The 23,633-nt window shown below is 52.6% G+C and overlaps 1 protein-coding gene across 6 annotated transcripts in view; it reads right to left on the reverse strand.

The window, feature by feature from the left end:
• Positions 1-1,199: 1,199 nt before the first annotated feature.
• Positions 1,200-23,633, reverse strand: part of LOC109318947 (solute carrier family 25 member 39-like) — a 25,897-nt gene continuing 3,463 nt past the window's right edge. Inside the window, exons 1-12 of one of the 6 annotated variants that reach the window (XM_019548447.1) lie at positions 16,656-16,735; positions 12,373-12,481; positions 11,514-11,573; positions 9,462-9,504; positions 7,625-7,736; positions 7,047-7,114; positions 6,031-6,155; positions 5,463-5,636; positions 4,040-4,149; positions 3,406-3,487; positions 3,069-3,149; positions 1,200-2,621 (exon numbers count right to left, since the gene is read on the reverse strand). In XM_019548447.1, coding sequence (XP_019403992.1) covers positions 2,503-2,621; positions 3,069-3,149; positions 3,406-3,487; positions 4,040-4,149; positions 5,463-5,636; positions 6,031-6,155; positions 7,047-7,114; positions 7,625-7,736; positions 9,462-9,504; positions 11,514-11,573; positions 12,373-12,481; positions 16,656-16,673 — 1,101 coding nt within the window. In that variant the 5' untranslated portion in view covers positions 16,674-16,735 and the 3' untranslated portion in view covers positions 1,200-2,502. Of the gene's footprint in view, positions 2,622-3,068; positions 3,150-3,405; positions 3,488-4,039; positions 4,150-5,462; positions 5,637-6,030; positions 6,156-7,046; positions 7,115-7,624; positions 7,737-8,386; positions 8,447-9,461; positions 9,505-11,513; positions 11,574-12,372; positions 12,482-12,667; positions 12,866-16,591; positions 16,756-23,633 lie in introns of those variants that run through there. The other 5 variants (XM_019548443.1, XM_019548442.1, XM_019548446.1 and 2 more) reach the window with 5 other exon arrangements.

Below are 23,633 nucleotides of genomic sequence, written 5' to 3' on the forward strand. Positions count from 1 at the left end.
GACTCTAGGGCTGCTCACATTGCTAGGCAGTCATGCTCTGAAACCGAGTGATTGATGACTGCCCCAGCACCAATGAAGCATTCCTATGGCAGTAGGAAAACACAAGACACCCTGGGACAAGAGACAACCAGTCTACTTACTAGTTGGAGCTCTTCATCAGAGAACAAGAGCAATGGGCTGCTGGCCCCTGCTCTCAGGATCATCTTCCCAGGGTCCAACTCCACCAGCAGCCTGGGCATGACATGGCTTTGCTGGCACTCTAATCTGGCTAAGCTGGGGGAAGCAGGTACCCACACTGACAGCACTGGGGAAAGGGAGGGACTTAATTTAGTGGAGGACAAGCCCCACCCCCAGCAGGACAAAGCAGAATGGTTTACAGACCCCTTCCCCTCCCAGTAATTAGGCAGCAAGCACCATTAGCTTCCCTAGGGGCTGACACCACTCTGTGTAGAGAGAGTGGTATTTGTAAGCTTGCAAAGAATTTTTCCAACTATTTCAGTTGGTCTAATAAAAGATGCCAGATTTACCCAAAGAACCTTGTCTGCCAGTGTAGAGAAAGGCACCAAACAGCAAATGAGGGGCTCCTCCCCTAGCTGGTACACAACTCAGCAGGACAGATGCTGAGCCAGGGGGAAGGGTTGGCAGGGAGGGAGTGTTTTGGGTGCCAAGCTGGTCATTCTTAACCAACTCAGACACAAAAATGACAACTGACACTCTGTACCCCCCACCAAACACACACACTTCTGGGTTTTCTATGCTACACTTTTCTGGGGGCCCTGGTGAAAGGGAAGAACCATTCCCACATCCCACCCTACAGCCTTTGCAGAGAGGTTCTCTGAGGTATAGTGAAAGAGAACCAGGCCTGAAGCTCTCTGGGGAGCTGTAGCATCCCCCCCCTCTCATGCACAAGACATGGACAAAGGCCAGGCCCCCTATTGGGGATGGCACCCTGCACCTACAGAATCAAGGTCATCAGTGGTGGATTAACCAATTAGCCACAGTCCTGCACTAGCAAACCTGTACATACCCAGGCTACACATAGCAGCACAGCAGAGACTACATGGGATCAGTTTGACCTCCTGATATTGGTCATAGCAGTTGCTATGTCAGACCTTGGAGTGCTTTAGGTGCCCAAGCCCAGCAGAACTTGTCACACTGAGAACACCCTAAGGAGCAAAGTGTATATGTGGGAAGAGGGATCAACTGTTCTAAATCCCAAATAAAAATTTATTTTAGTTAAGAAAATAAAAGCAAACTCCCCCACCCTCCAAGTGCCCCTGCACACCAGGTGTGAGCAGTGAGAAGGGAAGTGGCTACTAGTCCAGCTACTGGCCCTAAGAGAGCTGTTCCAGGGTGGGCTGAGGTCTATTATTCTTAGGTGTACCGCACCTGTAGTATCCATTACAGCAGTCCCCTATACAGCAGTGGGACAAACAGGGTTGAGGAAGTCCTGAGTGAAAGAAGCTGTTGTGCTACATGCAGAGGAGACTGGCCTGGAGCCCAGGAGTGGGCTGTCACGTGTAATGTGACGTTTCCATCCTGGAAGGATGGGGGCTGCAACAGAAGCAAGTGTAGAGTGAAGATAGGGAAAGGCGCTGTGCGTACAGGACATGAAATGGGTTTCACCCCAAGGTGAAGGTCAAACCCAGTGTTTGATACAGATCCCATGGGTCACAGGCATAGCCATCTCTTGGCTGCTATGCTTTAAAGTCTTTGTACACAAAAGGCCCTTGGGTCCATGGCAAAGCAGGCAACCTTGGCAGCAGAGTCCATGCCCTGCCAGGAAGGAGCCCCTGCCCAAAACGCGTGTGGTTAGGCCACCCCCAGCTGGGCAGGGAGGCAGCTTTCAGCAGCTGATGAGTCCACTTCTCCCAGAGCAGCTTTGTCCTGCCCCATCCAGGGGGCACAGCAAGTGGAGCTGGCTGGAGCAAGATGGCCTTGTGCTATCACAGCAAGTGAAGGCAGCTTCAAGTGGCCTAACCAGCACACAGGCCAACCAGGAGAAGCTGAGGGCAAGGGGAGGGGACAGGCAGGGAAGAAAGGTATATGCCAGAGGCAAATGGCAATCTTGCCAGCTCTGGGCCTGGAAGCATCAAGTGCCCTATGCTGCTAGCACATGGCCTCCAGCCCACCCCCATGGGAGGCAAAGAGGAAAACCTCTCAAGCGAAGCATGAGGGCAGAATGAGGCCAAAAGGCACTTGGACTTGACATATCCCAGTGCAGAGTGCTTGGGATGGGGAGTCCTGGCTGGCAGGGAGGTCACACCAGGCACTATGCAGTGAGAGAGAACTACCCCTAGCAACAGCCAGGAAGAAGAAATGAAAGGCCCAGGAGCCAGCAGCCCCATCTATGTTGTGCCTTCCCACCTGCTGGTTCTCAAGGTACCCTCCCTCCTGCCCCAGAGAGGCACAGGCCGCTGTGCCTGCCCCTACAGCACAGAGCAGGCTGTTGAGAGGTTGTGCCATGAGGGCTATGCCCAGGTGCTGCCTCAGCCTGGGTGCTCACAGGCTGCTGAGCTGCTGCTCCTGATTCAACTTCTGGAAGAAGGTCTTGCCAAACTCATACGTGCTGATCATTATGGCGCAGGCAGGAGCCACTTTGACGACACGGGGCAGGAAGCCTGAAGGAGGCAGGAAGAGTCACATTAATCTCTTCCTGTTCTAGCTGTAGGACCGTGATCAGCTTACATCCCCCCGCCAGCCCTCTTTGAATGCCACCCCCCCTCAGAGCATGCTTGTCATCTCAAAGAATCATAGAGAAGCAAGGCTGGAAAGGACCTCCAGAGGTCATCCTGTCCAACTCCCTGCCTAAAGCAGGATCATCCCTATCCAAGCTATCCTATACAAATCATAATCTAAACTCTACATAAGACTACCATCAACTCTGACACAATGCAGACCTAACACCCCAACCTGCCACAGGTAAAGCAAGGTGACCATGGCAACCAGTGTCCTGCTTCTGTAACATGTTGTTAATATATGCTCAAGAGATCCCAGGTAGTCCCAGATCTCCCTGCAGTCCTCACTGCCTTCCCCCTTGCCCACTTTCTGAGGGCACAAACTCTTACCTGTAAAAAGCCCACGGATACCAGACTCAGCTTGAATCCTCCTCATAAGCAGAAAGGTGGAGGAGGACTTGGAGGTAGTCACTGTGGAGCCAAGGCAGAACAGAGTTACAAGGGCAAGGGGAGGGTGATGCTCACTCTAGCCAGGGTATACTCAGCCGCCAGGGCATACTCAGCCACAAAGTGACCCTCTACCCCAGGCAGTGTGAACACTAAGGAAGAAGCCTTCCTCCTAGGACAGGACAATGCAGATGGGCTCCCCACTGCTTGGAACTGAATCCTTCTGCATGTGGAGACCACCAGGATGTCACAAGGCTGGTGTCCTCAGCGCGCCCCTCACCTCTGAGCTTCTCTGCAACTCCCAGCTCAATCTGCCGCTGGGTCTTCACCACATCAAAGGGCAGCGTCAGCACCGAAGCCACCTGCCAGAAGGGGACAAGCTGCCTATCATACCCAAGCCACAGCTGGGGAACCTAGGGCCTACCCTGTCTGCCACTCCCCAGAGACATGACCTGACCTTCATCATATGACTGGGAACTCCAGCTCCCTGTCCCTCAGCCCTGCTCTTCCCATCCCCCCAGAGGCTCCTTGCCTTGCCTCCCAGCCTCTCTTAGGATATATAATACCCAATGAATCCCTTCCTTTGGGCCTCACTCAGACCCTGCTCTTTGAGGCAGGAATGAGCTTCGCTGAGTCTTGCACAGGAAGGAGACAAAGGCACCCAATGGACATTGGTCTATACAGCCCCAGCTTGCTTGAGTTCAGACAAAAAAACAAAACAAAACAAAAAAAACCCAAACAGCAACTACCTGCTTCTGCCACTGTTCCAATCCTTCCAGGATGGAAACGTCTCACCCCAAACATAACACCCATTTGATTCTTTCCTTGTTTTAAACACCCCCCACTCTGTGCTGGGGCCTAGGGTTCCTTCAAAGGCAGGCACCACTGGATGGCTCTAAAGATTCCATACTCACAGTCCCAGAAACAGCCCCAGCGGTGAAGCTGATCATGAAAGTGGCTTTGTCAAGTCGGGACTGGTTGCAGAGCCATTCCTTCACCAGCTCATAGTTAAACCAGTAGAGAGCTGAGACAGAGAGAGAGCAGTGCCAAGGTTAGAAGGTCCTGAGGCTTGGCTCTTAGGACAGGAGACTAACTTGTCAGTCCCTGACCAGATACAGTAGGAGCCATTCCCCCCACTGCCCTTATTGGAAGCAAGCCTAGAGAAGGGAGGAGAGTTCCAGTCCCATGGCCTGAGGAATCCTGGGCTTCTGCTGACACCAGCAGTCAGCAGCTCAACTGTTACCAATAGGAGACGGCTGCCTTCCCTGGCACAAACAGAGCTGGAACTGAGCTGAAATGCAGCCAGCTTGTATCAGGAAGCAAGCGAGAGGACTGGGCCACTGGACTGGCTCTGAAAATTCACACCACTGTCTGCTATCAACTTCTCCCTAGATAAAGCAGGTAAAAAAGATGCAGAGGGAAGAATAGCAACCTGCTACAGCATGGTCTGACAGTGCCAGCGTGGCACACTGTATTCTCTGCAGACAGCAGGAGGGAAATTCCTGTCCCAGGGAAAACCTGCCACTTTCACCCTGGTCTAAAATGTCTGGCTGCTTGATGCCCTGAGTCAGCAATCACAAATATATGAGAGCTGCCCTCTGCAGAGTGACAATGCTCAGTGGTCCTAGTGCCTGGCAGGAGCATCCTACCCTCAACTAGTACCCAGCTTGGTACTCCCTGGCACCAAGATAAGTTACTGTACCTGGGTGATGTCAGCCTACCAAGGGCATAACATGTCCTTTCCAAGGGATACATGCGTAGCGCCTATGGTAGTGCCTCCAAAAAGTCTTTCTCCTGCCAGTGCCCACCCTATGCTCGGTACCTTCACCAGGCAAACAAGCCCTGGCTCAGCACTGATGACCACATCACAAGGCATCAATCTTACTGATGTGCAGTAGGACCCCCAAATCACTGCAGTATCTTCATGGCCTTTAGTGGATTTATCCTCACAGCCCCTGGACAGATTTATCCCCATTGTACAGGCAAGGAATTGAGACACACAGCACCCAAATAATATGCTCAAGATCACACAGGGAGACTGTGGCAGAGCAGGGACTTGAAACCTGAGCCTCCCAAAACCCAGCTGAGCACTCACTACTAGACTGCCCTTTCTCTTGGAATAGAATCAGAAAAGTAGGGTTGGAAAGGACTTCAGATGTCACCTAGTCCAAACCCCTACTCAAAGCAGGACCATCTCTAACTAGAGGATATTGCTTCCCTATTGCAGTGCCCCATGACACTGGAGTCCATGGATTAAACCTCCCCTCCCCCATGATATCAATTCCAGAGGCTCCTGGAGCACCCACGTCCCACACCCCCTTGTCAGTGCAGCTATACCTGAGAAAGGAACGTCCCGCAAGACTGTGGGCCCCCAGCCTCTCCAGAGGGACAGCCAGCCATCCTGGGCAACTGCTGACTGGATACAGATGCGCAGCTCACGGTAACTCAGCTGTCGGGACTGCATCTTGGTCCGGATCAGCTCCAAGGGGCTGATCACTGTCACAGCGCCCACTGAGTGAGGGAGGGAGGACAGAGGTGAGACCAGCACAGTTGTAGACAAGTCAACAGTGCCATAACACTGTGGAGTAGGGTGCACGGGCCACCCCTGAACACAGACAGCAGGAAGGTACCTGCCGTTCTGCAGAGATGAAAAGGAACCATAGAACCAGAACAGGGAGAACAGGTCTGGCAGCAACTCTGCGTGCACCATTGTGCCCTTGAGTCACACGGGGAGTCAGGGCAAGAGTTGGGAATTGAATCTGAGAAGGCTTGGAACACTGTAGCCTACCCTACAGAGTGCTGTAAGAAGTGGAGATTCTACTCGAGCAAGGATTTTGCTACTGGAGGGAGCACCCAGCCACTGGGACCCCTGGAGCTGACAGCAAAGGAACAGAGCAATACTCACGCCTGGAGAGAGCGCCAGCCAGCAGAGGAATGTGGTGCCCCTGGCTGCCCATCCGGGAGTGCAGGTAATTCCGCAGCTGGTCATAGGTGGTGAAGTAGATCACAGTAGCAGGTACTGCCATCACCCTACCAAGGAGAGGGTGCTGCTAGCATCACATGTAGCTTGTGTTGCCCTCCATGCCCACAGTAGGAAATCAGAAGGCTTCTGGCACAGTTACCTTCCCCCTCAAGCAACCCAGTTGTACCCTGACACTATCCCCTTTCCCTTTCTCATAGAAAAGTCAGCCTGGAAGGGCCCTCAGAAGGTTATTTACTCCAACCCTCTGCCTGAGACAGGATCATCCCTATCCACACTAATCTCATACAAGTGCTTGTCTAACCTATTTCTAAAATTACATGAGCAACCCTATCACACAATTATAAGGTACATGGCCCCAAGAAACCAAGAACACCCTAAACTGCTACAGGTAAAGCAGGGCACAAGGACTGTCAGCATCCCACCACTGCAAGGGCTGTCAAAAACACTGACGAGATTCAAAGAACAGAGCCAATCCCACCACTACAGAGGAAAACAAATCCCCTCAAGCATCTGACCACGGGGTAAAATTCTTTTCTGACCCCAAATGTGCCAATTGGTCTGGCCCTGAGCAGAGGAGAAAGACCCTCTAAGCTTTAGGGAGAACCTTGTGCGTGTAAAGACTATAGACTTTCTGTCACAGCTTGCAAGACCTGAGAGTCAGACCAGACAGAGAAGGGAATAGTAAGCAAAAGGAGAGGAAACAGCTTCTGACTCTAAGGAGCTTGGACAGTTTGGTGCTGGAAGACCATCTCCTGCACGCCACAGCAGTCAGAGGCTACATGCAGAGACTAATGCTCACACCCTGGGAGCCAAGGCCAGGAATGTAAGCTCTGGTGTTAGTGCCCCCAGGAGGCTGCATTCTCCCGTGCTCCGGGAACTCAAAGGTTGGGGTGGGCAATGATGGCAAACCCATTGCTTATGCAGGTGCCCAGACTCACAGCGTGGGAGGCAGGCCACTCCATAACGACCTGATGCCCTCGTAGCGTGTGATCTTCACAAAGGCATCCTGAAACAAAGAGAAGAGCGTGAAGGTTTGGGGTAGGGAGAGGGGGCTTTTCCAGTACTAGGGCAGCCCCACAGCCCAAAGGACACCTAACCCAGAGTCCAGGCTGGGGCTGAATTGCACCCAAGCTCTGCTCTTTCTGGGAACAGGAGATATCAAAGATGAAGCAGCTTCTCTGAGCTAAGGCATCCTCAGTGGCTGTGGTCAGATCCCAAAGGCCAGTATAAATGGAGCCCCTGCGAAACCCCAAATCCTATCAGATGTTCAAGTCTCAGGCCCCAATTCTGTAATTAACGCTCTCCTCCTCAGGGAGCTCTGAGCTCTGCAGAGTGGGATGGGTATGTCTGCAGGGACAGGAGAGCCCTCTGCCCCAACATATCCAACTACCCCTACTTTGCCAAGCAGCCACCATGTCCCACCCCAAGGCACTCAGATGGCAGCACATGGTTGGGCTGTCAAGCCAGTCCCAAGTGGGCCACAGCACCAGCCTGAGAGTGCTAAGAAGAGGCGTACCAGGGTGCCAGTAAAGCGGGTGGGGGCCTTGTACCAGGCCACGCAGCTGTTACCATTCTGACACACGTAGAGATGGTCCATGAGCCCATTGCAGTAAAGGAAGCATTTTCCTGTGGGGTGAAGAAGGGGGCAAGGAGAGAGAAATGGCAATTGCAGTAAGATGGAGACAAGTCAACTTACCAACACCACACAGACCCACCTGCCCTTCTCCATCACATGGCCCCTCCCTGCAGGTTCTTCCTTCTCCTTCTGTGGGACACTCAGCAGAAGGGCTGCTACTCCTTTCAGTAATTGGGACTCAGGCTAGTGCAGGGCAGGGTGAGTTCAGGCCTGGACTAAGCTTATGAGGGGTTGGGCTGGGACATGCCCCATTGTGGCACGGGGCGTAAAGGCACTGTAGCAGCAATGCAGCGAGACAGGAATGGTGACCCCTGAGAAACCACCCAACCCCACCGCACTCCTCAACATTTCCACAGCATGCTTGCCCTGAAGCAGTCCCATTTCATCAGCCTGCACTAACTGCTGAAGCTGGCAGGAGGCCACCTGCTTATACAAGTCGACATCAGCCCTGGTGCCTAAGGGAAACTCAGGGTAGGGCTCACCCAGCTCCTGTCCCTCTACCCCCACACAAAACCTAGAGCCCACAGTTCCAGACCCGAAAGGCTGTGAACCCCTTCTAAATTCCCTGCCTAGCCTGGTGGCTTTTGGAGACCCAGACACACTGATACAACAGCCCTCTGGTCTACAGACCCCAGAATAGACTTTGCAGCAAGTCTAGCAGCTCCATGCATGTGCGTGGACAAATCATGCCAGCCCAGCAGTCAGGAAGGCTGTAATAGGACGTGGGAGCTGCATCCTGGGAAGCTGCCAGGCAGGCGAACCCCTAGCTAAGCACACTCTTTCCCATTGCCAAGCTGGCACCACCCAATCCCAGAGGTCACCTCTGCCCTCCCCGCACAGGGAAAGGAGCTTCAGGCAATGGGACAGGCTTGGCCAGGGTCCAAGCAGGCTTTCAGGCAACCAGAAGAGACACAGAGGACAAAGACAGAGGTGCCCACACATGCTCCTGCTGTGGAACTGCCTACGATTTAACCCCTGCAGAGGGCTAAGGGACAAGCAGGTCAGCAAGGGCTGGAGATCAAAGATGCTGGTAACTCTATAGTAGAGGACTGCTGCTCCTGCCCTACACTATTTTACAGTCCCTGACACACCCTTTCGCTGCCTTCCCCTGACACCACCCCCCTGCAACTAGGGATGTTTGGGGAGAGGCAGGCAAGGGCCTGATCTCCAGAGTTACTGGGCAGGGGAAGCTCCTTTCAAGCAAGCTGATGGCAGATATGCCTACTCCTATTGCTAGAGTCCCTGCTCACTGTAGCTATGCTAGGAGGGGGTGGTGATGGAGTGAAAGAAACCATTGGGCAGGTAAAACTTTAAGTACCCAACACAGCTATGACCAGACAGGAGAACTCCAGGTAGTGAGAACCATTCCTCCACTGACTCTCCCTTGCCCACGAGGCAGGTGGGAAAAAGGGGCAGAGGTAAAGAAACTGACCCAAGGCCACACAGTAAGTCAGTGGCAGAACTGGGAATAGAAGCCAGGCCTGTGGCTCCCAGTTGCCTGCTCCAGACACTAGACCACCCCTGGCCCTCCACTATTGATTGGGACCTGGGATCCCAGTCCCAAAGGGATCAGAGCCTCTCCCCCACCCCCGCCATGCTCTGGAGACAGCAGCTGTGGCAGACGGCTTCCAGCCCTGAGGGGAGAGCCTTCCCACAATAGCAGCCCCAGGACACTGCAGTATGGGGGCAAAAGGGAAATACCCAGAGATACTCATATTTGGACTGGTGAACACTCCATGGCCCAGACTCTACTGACAACACTGAAACACAAAACAGGGACAAATTTAGAAACAGGCCTAGGTGTGCTGCGGTGAACCCCTCCTGAGTGATAGTACCCAGTACCTGGGTGCCTGGCCTGGGAACAAGGGGAACATGGCCTACTGTCAGCAGAGCCAGGTATCACCCTAAGACAAGACATTTGGACAGGTACAAGACAGAGATTACAGAACAAAGCTGGCACTGAGAGCCAGGAACATTGCTGGTGGGGCCTCTCTCCTTCTGTGGCAGGGAGAAGTTCTCTCTGCAAAGGGCAGAGCCTGTTCCACAGGCTCTGAGCCAAGCAGTTGCAAGCATTCAGTCTGCAGCATAGCTTTCGTTGACAAGTTACCCGACTCCAGCTCCAGACAGGTTCCAAGAGCTAAAGTACCCCATTCCTGTAAGGGTTACCTGTTACCCATTTAGCCTCCTCTACCTGAACTTCCCAAAGTACTTCCCAAAGCTAAACAGAGACAACCAGCCTCTATTTATAGATGGGGAAACTGAGCACAAGGAGAAGAAACAACTCACACATGAGTCGCATGGAGAGCCAGTGGCTGAGATACAAACAGAACCCAGGAGTCTCATTTCTCAGTCCCTGACCTGATTATTACAGGAGGGATTTTGCTAATCGGGTTAGTACCAGGGCATAGTCCACGTAGGTATAGGCCAAGTACGGCTTCCTATTTAAAATGGAGCCAGGAGCTTCGAGGCCAGAGGCTAAGAGAAAGGCTCCCTGCATTCCCCCTTCAGCACACATCCTCTAAATGTTCTGTGAGCACACAAATGATCCTGGAGAGGTTAGAGTTGGCTCAGAGGTAGGTAGTGACTAGCACAGAACAGCCATGCACAGCAGAGACCAACACAAGCTAAAGCAAAGGATGTGCTCCCTCCTGCCTGGGAGAACGAGCCTTTAAAGGGAGGGAAGAGCCTAGACGAGCCCAGCTTGGTACCTCCACTGAGGGGCCTGCAGAGCACATGCAGTCACTGAAGGAGATTTCAAAGACCTTCCTCTGTCTCAGGGGGCCCCCTTCCTGCCACAGTAATCCTCCCCCCTCTGCTGACAACACTGAAACACACAACAGGGACATACTTAGTGACAGGCTGCCAAAGGGAGAGCAGTCCGGGCCAAATGCATTGGCAGCTATTTGTATTGTGGAAAAAGACCCTGAGGGCTAGGATACAATTTCATAGGGTAGGGACAGGCCAGGGCTGTATCAGCAGAGGGCTGGGGTCTGGCAACCACTGGGCTGAAGCAGCAGCCACTGGAGAGACTGTCTTAACCCCGATCAGTGAGCTTTGTGCCCACTGCACATGTGCACAGGACACCCTAGCCCACTTCCCCAGAGCTCCACACAGAACCCAAGTTCACTGGCACTGAAGCCCTTCAAACCTTTTTCCCCACCCCCAGATCCAAAGGGGAGAGAAGATGACCATCCCATGCAAGAGGATGCACTCTAGCTTCACACATAGGGTGCTGACAGTTGCACTGCTGATACCAGCCAGCCAGCTGCATTGACCTGGCATGGGGGGACCATGACAGCACTGCGGCTTCTGAGAAGCCTCTTTCCTAAGCTCACAGCAGGTAGGAGAAGGTGTTAAAAATGGGGATGCAGTCCGCTGGTGCTACTCCAGACCCCACATCTCAATCATATTCTCTTTCAGCCTCAGAACGAAGGGTTCTGAGACATTACTGGTCTCCTGGATTGTCCTGGATCAGATGTAGGAGCCAGAGCCCCAGTCTAGCAGTGCTATCAGGAATAACCCAAGATGCACAAAATCAGACTGGCCCATCAGGAGCCAAACAGGTGTCCCTGCTAGTAATTCTGCTCTTCCTTACAGCCATGGGGACCTGAGGAGGTTGGGGTCACTGATCAAACCAGGGAAGAAACGCAGCCTACATCTGAGCAACGGCATCCCATAGCTCCATGCTGCTGGAGGCCTGGCTCGGAGACAACCCACCTGTCTCAAGCTGCAGAGAAATGGGAAACTGCTACCTATGGTAGCAAGTTACCTTTGGAAAAGGGCGTCCTTTGGGCCTGCAGTCGGATCTTCACCACGTCCAGGGGGGTCACTGGAACAACACAAGCCTGCTGGTCATGTGCACCTCAGACATGCAGCACAATATTACAGCCCAAGCAGGACATAGGACTTCTTAGATGAACCAGAAAAATACCTCTTAGTGCAGGCTCCCTCCCAGCCTCCCTCTGCATACAGAAATTTAGAAAAGGGATTCATGCTGCCAGGGAAGCCAAGCAGCAGGGAAGGGAAGCTGCTTGGCCAAGTTCACAGAGAGTCAATGGCAGAACCGAGGAAAGAACCCAGGAGTCCCACACCAGCCACTACTGCTCTAACCACAAGGCCCCACACTCCCCACTGAGCTAGGAACAGCAGCCAACTGTTTCTCAGGTCTCCCTATGGTATCTATTTTTTTGCTCTGCTGTCCCCAAAGTGAAGTCCCTGACCAAATTCACTGCTAGCCATTTATTTGTACTGGGGGAAAAAAGATCACAAGGGCTGGAGGGCATACCAGGGGGTAGGGAGAAGCTAGGGCTGTATCTGCAGACAGCTGAGTCTGGCAGTCACTGACCTGAAGTAGCAGTCCCTGGAGAGACGGTCCTAAAATCCCTGAGCTGCAAGTTTCCATGCTCCCTGCACATGCAAACCAGCCCTGGCATACTCCTTCCTCACCCTTTGCACTCACACACCAAAAAATCATTGTTCTCAGGCAGGTGCACACATTGACCTCAAGATGCACCTTACACATGTTCATGCATGCATCCACACTGCAAACTTGCACATGGCCACCCCACAGGCACCTTGCCTCACCCAGCCCTGCATCTTGTTCAGCTACATACAGGTCAAATCCTTACCAAAGAGAGATGTGAGGAGGGCCCCAGTCCCAGACGCCAGCACCTGCTGTAAGGGTGTGATGTCCCCGCCATGGCTCACTGATGGGTTCTCAGCCATCATGCTGCCTGCCTGTAACAAACAAGACATAGGTCACTGTTATAGGGACTGCTTTCTCCAACCTCCATCCTTGAGGCTTTCAGTTCATAGTGTCTGTTCATCAATTAGGCAAGTCACAAGGAAAGAAAATGTATCAGGGACAGGTGGCAACCCCAGGAATCCCAACAAGCAGGCACTAGTTCACAGCATGCTAGATACCAGGCTCCACTTGTTTCCTGGCCTGGGAGATATGAACACTGCTGCTTTCCTAATGTTAAACACAGAGTCCTCCTGCTGCTGTCCAGATGCCTCCACGCGCCTGCCTGGGTGCCCAACCCCCAGGTGCCAGTAGTTATCCGCACACAGCAGAAGGGGAGGGGCTCTCGTGGCTATGCTGCTCCCAGAGAGCAGACAGGGCAGCTAGGCTCAGCATTGATAAAACCCTGCCAGCAGAGCTGCTGAAAACAGGCCTAATCAGAGCAATGACCTTAGCAAGGCAGTGTGAGAAGCTGCCCTAGAGGGGATCTAGTAAGGGCTATGGGAAGGTGGGAGGCAGAAAGTAAGGTGAAATGCAGTGCTCTCCCACACCCCTGCTAGCACCAGACCCAGAAGGGAAGAATCCCCCCTCTGATGCAGGGAGAAAGCTGCACATGCTGCAGGACAGAAGGGCTAGGTGCAATCAAGAGAAGCAAGGCTCAAAGGCCGGGAAGGTGATTATTGAGGTATGCCCTAATAGGCAGCTCTCCTCAGGTCCAGGCCAGAGTTTTCCTGCACACTCCATTCACACTTGTTCACCTTAATCCAAACTGCAGCACTGAGCACTCTGGAATTTCAAAGTACCCTCCAGCCTTTAGCCAGCCCCACCCAATGCCCCCACGCATAGGAGGGGGTCAGTAGCACACTGCTTCTACAGGACAGCCAAGAAAGACAAGGAAAGGGGAAGCAACGTGCCCCAGACCACACAGGAAGCTAATATCAGGCCAAGAACAGAACCTAGGAGCAGCCTTGTGCTTAAACCATGCTTTCCTCACTGTAGCTCAGCACTGAACTTCTTGGGACCCCCTGATGTCCATGCACTTGCTTGGAAATGCAGCACAGTAGATTTGGCCAGTACTTCTGGACTCTCAACTTTGATCCCCTCCTATAAAAGGGAAATGCGCTCATATGTACTTAGCCTCTTTTGATTTCTAGTTTTTTTCCCAGGCTTCTCCTAGGGCTACATGTAGATTCAGCTCCTTGTAACCGGCTTTCACATGCTCCAAGAGTAAATCCAAACATACCCTAGTCCTGCACTCTGGTTTTATTAGTAGTTCAAATCCTGATTTCAGAGCACAAATTTCAGCTGTTTCTAGGGCTTCCTAGTTGGGTCCCAGCCCCTATTACCCTAGGAGCATCAACAAGCTTGCTGCAGCTCCTAGACTACGCATGTACTGGGGAACCTTAAAAAGGAAATCCTATTGGTAGCAACAGCACAGCAGCAGCTTCCAGCATCTCTGTAGTTACATCAGCCAAACAGGCTGGTGGTAGAGGTGGGAGTTACTTTGTGCAGAAAGCAGAGCCTCCAGGACATACTATGCGACTGGAAATGATTCAGCAAGGTACAAATCCTGGATAATGAGATTATTCCACCAAGGAGCCTGGACTCCCTCAAAGCAAGGTCATAGTGTCTGCTTTTCCATTATAGATGCTGCAAACACTGCAAAAGTCCATGCCTCGGGCTCTGAAGGACTAAACAGCATAAGTAACGTGCTCAGCTCAGATGCATCAATGCCTTAGAACAGTGGTTGATCAGGCCCCGCATGCTGGGATCAGGCCCTATGCTGGTCCTGCATGTCTGATCCAGCACACAGGGCTATGTTTTCCAACCCACAAGGTTCTCCATGGGACCAGAAATTTGACAGCGAGAAAGGACTGCTCTCCCCTACCACCAAATTTTTGGACCCGTGGGGTGCCGTGGACTGGATGCAAGGGGCCTGCCAGAGCTGGCCCACAGGGCAGAGGCTGACCACCCTAGAACAGAGGTCTGCAACCTCAGACCTGCAAAGAGATTGGATCCAGCTCACAGTGGCAGGGATCAGTGGCATGTGGTGAGGTGGCACCTTCTGCACCACAAATTCTTCTGCTGCGTGCTGCTGGACCCTGTCCACATTATCCAGCATTCCTACTCTGTGCTAAGGGGTCCTCTGTCACCCTGCTCCCACCTCCTGCTGCCAAATCCGTGACTCCCCATCACTACTGGTGATAAAAATTAGCAGAAGTCAGCGGCAAGAGTAAATGGAACAAGGAGCAGGGAGGGCTAGGGTGCTGGGATGGGGATCACTGCTGCAGGCAGTTTGCAAGAGGCAGCTCACCATTCTCAAAGATTGCTGACAGGTGCCCTAAAGTTTTCTCACAGCCTCTGGGAAGACAACCGGAGATGGCTCCCTTGCTTCTATGTACACCAACAGACCATGACAGGCTTCCTTCCTTCCAAATACTACAATGTCTTGTGCAAGTAAGAGCAAACCCCAATGCCCAACTACCTAAATACTACGTATTTACCCACCCTACACACATGTAAGAGAGCAGAGTAGCAGGCCCAAAGACAGGACTTCCGCAGGACTTTCTGAACAGAGGGAGGCTTCTCTGATAGCCTGAGTAATATCTCCAGCAACTGATCCTATGAAATCAGCTCTTCCTTATATCCAGTCTCCTGTTTCTCTCCCCACAGCTCTGACCCACAGCCGGATATGATAGATCTAATTTAGAAAAAGACCTCCAGTGAGTATTAGTCAGGCCAGCTGTTTGGTACTAGAGGGCACATATGTGCTTGTAAATGCTGGTGCACAATCAGTGCAAAAAGCAGTTCTGTACTGCTAAGCACAATATGGCTGCAATTTTTAAAGACCTAGTTGGGGGAGGAGAGGGCACAAGGCTAGAAGTAGCTCCTTCTCATGCATCTCTGTATGTCACCTCTGCTGATGGTACTAATACACAGCCAAAGCCTCACTGCCACGAGCTCTGCAGTAGCCAGCTCAGTAGAGAGAGAGCAGGCCAATCAGCAAAAACAGTCAGCTCCCTTCCCACTGCAGCATCTTGGTTGTTAGCGTGGAAGCCAGTAGCAGGAAGAGCCCAGCTAGGTTCTCAGCTTCCAAGAGAAAATGAAGAGGAAACTCAAGATTAATAAAGTGGCTGTCAGAGAGAGGTCCACAGACCATCACCTGCAATCCATGATGAGCTTCCTACCGCAACCAGGAAAATAAGAAGCAAACCCACCATCCTATGCACTGCCCCTGTGGATTCAAGCAGAGCAGCCCAAGGTTGCAGAAGTTGTCATCCATTTCCAGAGTGTGTTGGATGCATGCCAAATACGACAGGAGACTTAGATGCAGAAGGGCTCACAACAGAGGACAGGGGCCAGAGGAAGGAGCACCATTTACAAGCGATCTGTTGCGAGAGATAGGCTGTGGGGTTTTTCTGACTTGTGTGTTACTGCCCAGCACAACACCGGTGTCGCCCCCACTGGCTTCAGCAAGCTTTTGGGCTGGAATTTAAAATAGATTCCTGGCACCAGAGTCTATTTACACCAAGTAAAGAGGGAGGCTGCGGGTGGGGGGAAGCGGTGTTAATGCATTTGTGTTTCTCACTGGCCCAGGCAGATCCAGAAGGCCTAGTGCTCAGTCTGGTCCTCCCCGACTACCGAGGGGTGAAAAGGCCCCACCACCAGCCTTGCCTCCGTGTCCTGGGGCAGCAGGGAGGGGGCAGATGCCCGCGGTTGCGCAACTGGGGACAGCACATGCCCGCGGAGGAGCTCGCCAGGGCTTTGCCACAGCAGTTGAGCTTGCGCTCCTCGGCCAGTGGCACAGACCGGGGTAGCCCTGCTGCACCTGGCCGAGGTCAAACTGGGGGTCGCTCCGGCTCCTGCGGGAGGGGAGCGCGCCCGGGCCAGGGCCGGGCTGGCCCGCCACAGCACGAGCCCGAGGGGCTGCCGCCGCCTCCCGGCGTCTGGGCGGCAGGCCGAGCCCCCGCCCCCCAGGGGAAACTGAGACACGGAGCGGGGAGGCGCTGAGCGCTGCGGGAGCAGACACAAACCCCGCCTGGCCGCGCCGGCTCGTCCCCCACCCCCCGCCCCGCGCATCCCAGGAGTCCGGGCCCTCCGCCGACCTGCGCGCAGCCCCGCGCCGCTCCTCCGCCCGCTGACAGGCGCCGAGAGGGACGGGGTGCCTGCGCCTTTAAGGAGCCCCATGCGCCGCACCAGGAGCCCGGCCCCTGCCCTGCAGCCGCGCCACTGACATGCGGGAGACCGGGCCGCAGCGCTTCCGCTCCGCCAGCACGGGAAAGGGAGGGGTCTTGGCTAAGCCACGCCCTTGGGCGGAGCTTGCGTGTGCCGCGCCGTGCCGGGCGGGGCTTGCACACGAGCGTGCCCGGGTCGGAGTCACACGCATGCACCCTCAGCGTAGCAGACAGAGGGATGTGCACGCCTACACCGCACACAGACACACCACGGCCTGCGGGAGAGGGCGGGATTTGTGTAGGCCCAGTGCGCGGGAAGGCGGCGGGCCCGCTCCCGAGGGAAAGGACGGGTGCTCGCAGGTAGTAGTGGGCGCCAGGCCTCGCCTGACCACGGAAGAGGGCTCCGCCTGGTCTGCTAAGAGCCACTGCGCGAGCTCTTTCGTAGGTGCCCGGCGCAGAGACAGCCTCTGGCGAGCCCTTTGCTCGGCACCCGATGAGGAGGCAGCAAAACCAAGCCCCTGTGATCTGCCTGTCAGGTCCCTACGCATGCCGCCTCCGCCTGTCAGGAAGTCTGATCTGGTTTCCCCTGCGCACTGTCCACCCAACTCAGACCTGTTTGTTGTGCCATTGTAATGGTAGGCCTAGGCCCGCTCAGGAAACAGAGAAGACAAATCCTCTAACATAGGGTGAGGACAGAGCTCCAGATGAGCGTGTTAGGTTCATGGGGTCTGATTCCACACACAGTAGCAGTCTTGGCTACAGGGTGCCAGAGGCTTCATATGTAAAAGGCCAGGGATGGTGAGGTGCTGGAGGGTGGCATTCACAAAAGAGGGCTTGAAGCTGCGGTGCTGTGGTTCTTAACCTTTTTAGGTTCAAGGCACCTCTTGTGAAACTGAAGGCATCCAGTGGAAAATGCCACCTTGTAGTTTTCACTCTTTTCTTGACTAGAGAAAACTAATTCTGTTGCAATTGCAAAGAACTCAGAAAGACCACAAGTCAGAATGGTTCTGACACATAGATTCCTATTTGAAATCTCGGGGTTTACCTTGTGAATTGCATGCAAATGTTTGCATACCTAACGGTGCTAATATTGTGCAGTATCCCCCTGCACCCTTCAAAGAATCTCACGACAGCCAAGGATGCTGCAGCTCCCTGGTTGAGAACCATTGCCACGGTGTAAGGAGCCGAGGAAAAGAGCACTAGAAGCTGTAGGAACAGGAAGGTGAGTTGCTAATGCTTGGGTTTCCAGGGAAGTGTGGTAACTGGGGGTTTAGTTGCTATGGGGATGGGGTGCTCATGGTAGGTCGGGTAGTGTGTCAGAGATAGGCTAAAGTGGGTGACATGTTCCCAAGGTAGGGTGGTAGGCTGCTGGGGCTGTAAGAGGGGACAACACGATGCCTCACCTTTTCTACTGGCTCCCCTTGCTACTTCTGCAGAGTTTATATTATTACTGACCAGGCCTCATATTCCTACTCCAAAAGCGAGGCAAATCTTATTTTCCAAATATAGTAACTGAGAGGCTGCACTTCAGACAGGTTCCCAAGAGGACCAAGCAGAGTCTCACTAGTCAGTCCCTACATTTCAGAGTGAACATGCTGACTGTGTGAGTCCAGCCAGTAACCACTGAATGGCAGTCTTGTTTCCTTCTTAAGTTATTGCGGGGAGTTTGGAATTACTGAACCAAGTTTGCATCGCAAAGCATATTAAGAAGTGAATGTGGATGTTATGCCAATACGTGATCAGTAGAGCAAGGTGCAGACTGGGTTTGACGGATACTGAAAACAACATGCGGGAGATTTTGCTGGCTGGTTCCAAGTGAAGGATCCTGCGAGAGCTCTCATGTGATCTCAGCTTTGAAGGTGAGCTTTGTTCCCTGATGGAACAACAGTAGCCCTTGCAAGCACAGGCGACTGGTAGGGAAGGACATGGGAGGAGCATATGCCCCCCCCCACCGAGATTGACCCCCAACTGGGCATCATTCAGGACAGGGCAGCTTTTTTGCTGAGTGGGCTGGCGGCATGTTGGGGGTGGCACTAAGCCATGGCACAGAAGTATTGGAATGGATATGGGGCTTTTGGCCCACTCCCAAATTGTGCCCCACCCCATGCCCCTGACTCAGGAAGCACCTGTCACCCCTGCTTGCGAGGAACTAGATGTGACAGAGCAATTTTCTTTTTCCTGTAGCTAAAGCAGGTTGGGGCAGAGTAGTGTAGCCTCTTTTTTTAGCTCTCTTCCCACTATAGCTGGGGAAGTAATCTTGCTAGAGCAAAAGGAGAGTTTGGGGACTAAAGGCCTGGGTAATTAAAAATGCATCTAAACTGAGGTCAAGATTTAACCACAGCATGGGTGGACATACCCTTGCTGACTTTAAACTAGGTAACTTGCATTCCAAGAATATCCTAGCCATAGCAGCACAGAGCACAGCAATAGCTGCGAAGCCTGCAGAAGAAACTGCGTACAGAATCTATTGCTTAGGCCCTGTGGCTATCAGTACTTGAGCTCCTTTGAAGCTAACTTGGGTGTGTCTGAATGGGCTGTAGCCCCACCTTTCACTGCAGGGTAGAGAGGCCCTGCCCTCAGTTAGCACACTGGGATCACCTGCTTTCAGGGAGCAGAAGGGAGACTAGGAATCTATCTCTGACAAGCATCCTTCTATTTGATGGTAGACTTCAGAGGAAAAGAAGGTGATAGCCTATTAAGGCTTTTTAAAGATAAATGGCAGTGCATACTGGGAAAGTGGATGAAGCTGGAGTTCTTAAAATACAGACTGTTGTCTTTGTGTAGCTGAAGATAAGGAAATGTAAAAAGGGAGCATGGAACAATGAGATAGCTAAAGAAATTACAGGGGGAAAGAGGTGTTTACTGTTATTCTTTCTGCTAGTTACTGTGCTGTGGATGCTCTTTCAATATGTGCTGTTTTTTTGCTTTGAAGATTTGAGTGTCTATTTGTTTCCTTACTGTTGTATATAATACAGGGGTTGACAGCCTGTGGCCCATGGAGCCATGGTTTTGGCAGGATTTGGGGGGGTGTTTTACCTATGCTGCACTGCAGTCAGCTGCCTGGGCTTTGACAGAGGGGGAGCTCTACCCATGCTACAGCTGCTGTTGCGTGGTGTGGGCTCCAGTGGATGGGGACTTTTGCTGTGCTATGCTGCAGCTGAGCGATAGGCTGAAGCAGCGACAGCAGCCGAGTCCTAATGCCTGCCTGTCTTCAACCCAAGCTGGGTCATCCTGGCCTCCCTGCTTGAAAATTTTGCCAATCCCAGTTTTGATTTTAAGGAAAATCAGAGGGTGCTGACAAGTGACATTTTGTCATGAGTTTGGCTCCTTAAAAGAGCTCTACATCTGTGCCTTGACAGATGGCACAGCAAATTGACCCTCATATGATGAAGGTTCAGATGAAAGCGCTCCAAAGCGAGCACCTTCATTAACTTCTGATGCAGCCCAGCCCCACCCTGGTGCAGTCTGCTCCAGTCCACCTCCCCCACCCCCCAGCACAGGCTGGGCAAACCCCAATCTGCAGCTCCCCCCATTCCCATCCTGTAGACAGTCTGGGATGGGGAAGGGGGCAGCCAGGACTAGGGGAGAGAGGCTGCAGAGAGGCAGGCACCTCCTGGGTTGGCTCCAAAGTAGAGCTCGATTCCCCACCTAACTGAACATCTGTGAAGCGCCATTAGTTACAGCAGGAAGATGCATGTCTGTCAGCGCCCTCTGTTCAGAGAATGATACAACATGGTTTAGTTCAGTGGTGGGCAAAATGCAGCCCACGGGCCAGATGTGACCTGCCAGGCCATTCTATCTGGCCCATGCAGCCCCTAAAAAATTTAGAAAAGTAATATTTATCTGCCCGTGGCTGCCTGTCATGTGGCCCTTGATGGCTTGCCAAAACTCAGTAAGTGGCCTTCTGCCGGAAATAATTGCCCGCCCCTGGCTTAGTTACTAAAACAGAAGTAGAAGTCAGGACACCTGGGTTTCCTTCTGGGTTTGAAGAGGGGAGGATGATTTACTGATCAAAGTGGTAAAAATTGGCTTTCTGAGAAATGGTGCTTAGTATATTGGCAATGAGTGCTTGGTCTTGTTTTTTGACTCTGTATGTTAAGGGTCCAGGTAACCTCCTGAGCAGAGCTGTCCCTAGGGTATGGCGAATCAGGGTGACTGCCCTGCACCCTGCACTTATGGGAGGGCCCTGCAGAGCTGGGCAGAGCGGCCGCGGCCCCTCCCACAGGGCCCACCTGGAGCTGGCGGCTCAGCTCCACGCCATGGAAGAAGCACAGAGACCCCCCCTCCTTTTTGCAGGGGTATCATGGCCCCATGCAGTGTTCAGGGGGCCCCTACATAGGCTGATTTGCCCTGGGCCCTTTCCATTCAAGTATGGGTATGTTGAAGTCCTTCTCTCTTTAGATAGAGCTATTTTGCAAAGGCTCAGCCCTCCCTACTGTATATAGGAAATCCAAAAACTGTGGCAGTTCTCTATGTCAAGAGCTGTGCTCCTAGAAATGGACTCATTCTTGTCAATGGCTTAGTCTAGATCACTAGTTCTCAACCTTGTTAGAGACTCAAGGCACCCATTGGCAAACATCAGTTCCTGGTTACTGCTCATTTTTGACTATGGAAAAATGCTAGAGGAATTCTTCTGTTGCAAAGAACTCAGAAATCTCATAGCAGATCACAGTGTTCTTGACACTCTGGATTCCTATTTGAAATCTCTGGGTTTATCTTGTTGATCAAGTTAGCATGCCTAACAGTGTTAACATTGCCACAGTACCCTGGTTTAGAATCACTGGTCAAGAGAGACACAGACCTATTGCTTTCTCTCTCCAGCCTCCCCTGCCCTCTGAGGACAATGAGAGAAATACCACGTGTTAGTTCCCCTGATTGTCCTGATGCTGTTGGGGTGGCGGGGAAGTGGAGAGGAATCCACAGTGTCTGATTTATCAGAGTAAGTGTTCTGCTGAGACCATTGCTCTGTCTTAATCTAATGACTACCATAGCAATCAATTAAATTGTGGAGCTTGGTGAGCAAACTCCAGTAATTGAAGCTATTTTTGAGCTGGAGGGTAGAGAAAGTGATTGCTTGTGTGTACTTGGGATCTAATGTATTATGATTGGCTGGGCCTGGAAGTGTTTTGATTACAGAAACCTCAAGGCCTAGTTTCCCCACTGATGTTTGTCAGGAGGGTTCACTTGGGGTGAGAAGTGGACATATTCATTGATCCCTTGGTCTCATGCTGTTTTTGTTTGTGGTACCCTAGGCTGAGCACAACTTTAAAGTTTAGCCTCCCATTTCCACTCAGTTTCACAGCGTTGGGGTGCTCCTGGATTCTCAGGTTACAGCAGTAGCTTGGACTGTCTTTCATCTCTCCTAGGTGTAAACCATTCTTTCAAATTGAGGTCTAGCAACCACCATTCAGGCTTTCCAAACCCTGAAGTAGAGTGCATTGCAGTGGTCCATGTGGCATCCCTTGAGAACTGTCTGGAAGCTGTGGCTGGTGCAGAATACAGTGGCCCACCTGTTAGGGGTGGGTTGCCAGGAGCATGCTACTTCAGTGCTCCAGAGTCTACACGAGCTCCCAGTAGTTTTCCAGGTGCAATTCAAGGTGCTAGCCTTGATCTATAAAGCCTTAAATGGCCTGGGTCTTAGGTATCTAAGGGATTGTGATCCTTAAGCCCAACTGAGAACGACCTCTTGCAAGTACAATCAGTGCGCTGTGTTCATTTGGCCAGAAAGTGTGCAAAATAGTTCTCAGTGGTTGCTTCTTGGCTCTGAAGCTCCTTTCCCCTTGAGGCTGCCAGAGTCTGAGCTTGGACACATTTTAAAAACACTGTAACACCTTTTCTAGTTTTTTGGGGCAGGCTTTTAGCAGGTGGAGTTAAGCTTGGGTATTCTTTGGGGAATTGTTTTATTTTATCTGTTTTAAGACTCTTTATTGTAAGCTGCCCTGAGCTCTTTTGGGGAGCCTAACAGAGACATAAAATAAATAAATAATAAATGAAATATCCATGAACCACATCCCTTGGTTCTTAGACTCAAGGTTAGGATTCTGTGGGGCCCACTACGAGAGGGGGAAAAAAGGCTTCACCACAAATGAGCAGGGGAATGGAGAGCTACATGCCCCTCACTCTGAGAGTCTGTCTTGAGCCCAACCAAAGTACCTTCTCCTGCCTTGGGTAGGCCTCTACAAAAGGGTGGAGAAGTTAGTTGTTTTGGTCCCTGGCTTTGTGGTTGAGGTTACAAATGAGTAAGAATCTAGTGCCTCTACTGTGAACTTGTTGGAACGTGGAGTGAGACGGCATCAGCTGAGAATTACTGTCTATATGACCTAGGCTCATACTGCAATTTTGGTGAAAGGTCCTGCCTCCTATCTCATTATCTGACTTAGCCGAGCCCTATGTTCCTTGGCATGGTACCAACAGCTGGGAACCAGCTGTGTTTGCGTGCCCTCTGCATTAGGCAAGGGGCTGAAACATTTGTCAGGGTTGGAGATACACCAATAGAGATTTTGAGGCCTGATATCTATAGCCAATTTTTAAGGAGGCATATCAGCCAATACCAATCTGGTTTCCAATACTGCAGCTGCATCCAGCTGGTAAGTCTGTTGTGGTGGAAGGTGGGGGGGGTGGACACAGATCAAGACCCTTGCGGTGAGGGAGGAGTGGGGCTGGGGCAGGCACTGTGGCTCGTCTGGAGGGTGCGGGGAGGGAGGTGGGGTGGCTCACACTGCTGCGTGCACCCTGGTAGGGCAGGGTGGAGGGGTGTGTCCCTGGATCTGTGTGGGGCAGGGCGGAGTGGGCTGCAGCTACGGGCCCGGGGCTGCGCCGGGCTCTTCCTGGTGGGGGCTGGGCCAGGCTGCACTTGCAGCGGGCAGCAGCAGCACTGGAAGCGGGACTATGGAGGGTGAGCTGCAGCCACCCCAAAATTCACCTCCCCATTGCCCCCCCTCCCAGCGCTGCTGCTGCCCACGAGTGCAGCCAG

Source organism: Crocodylus porosus, unplaced genomic scaffold (assembly GCF_001723895.1).
Source record: "Crocodylus porosus isolate Cpor-Errol unplaced genomic scaffold, CroPor_comp1, whole genome shotgun sequence".
Classification (NCBI taxonomy): Eukaryota; Metazoa; Chordata; order Crocodylia; family Crocodylidae; genus Crocodylus; species Crocodylus porosus.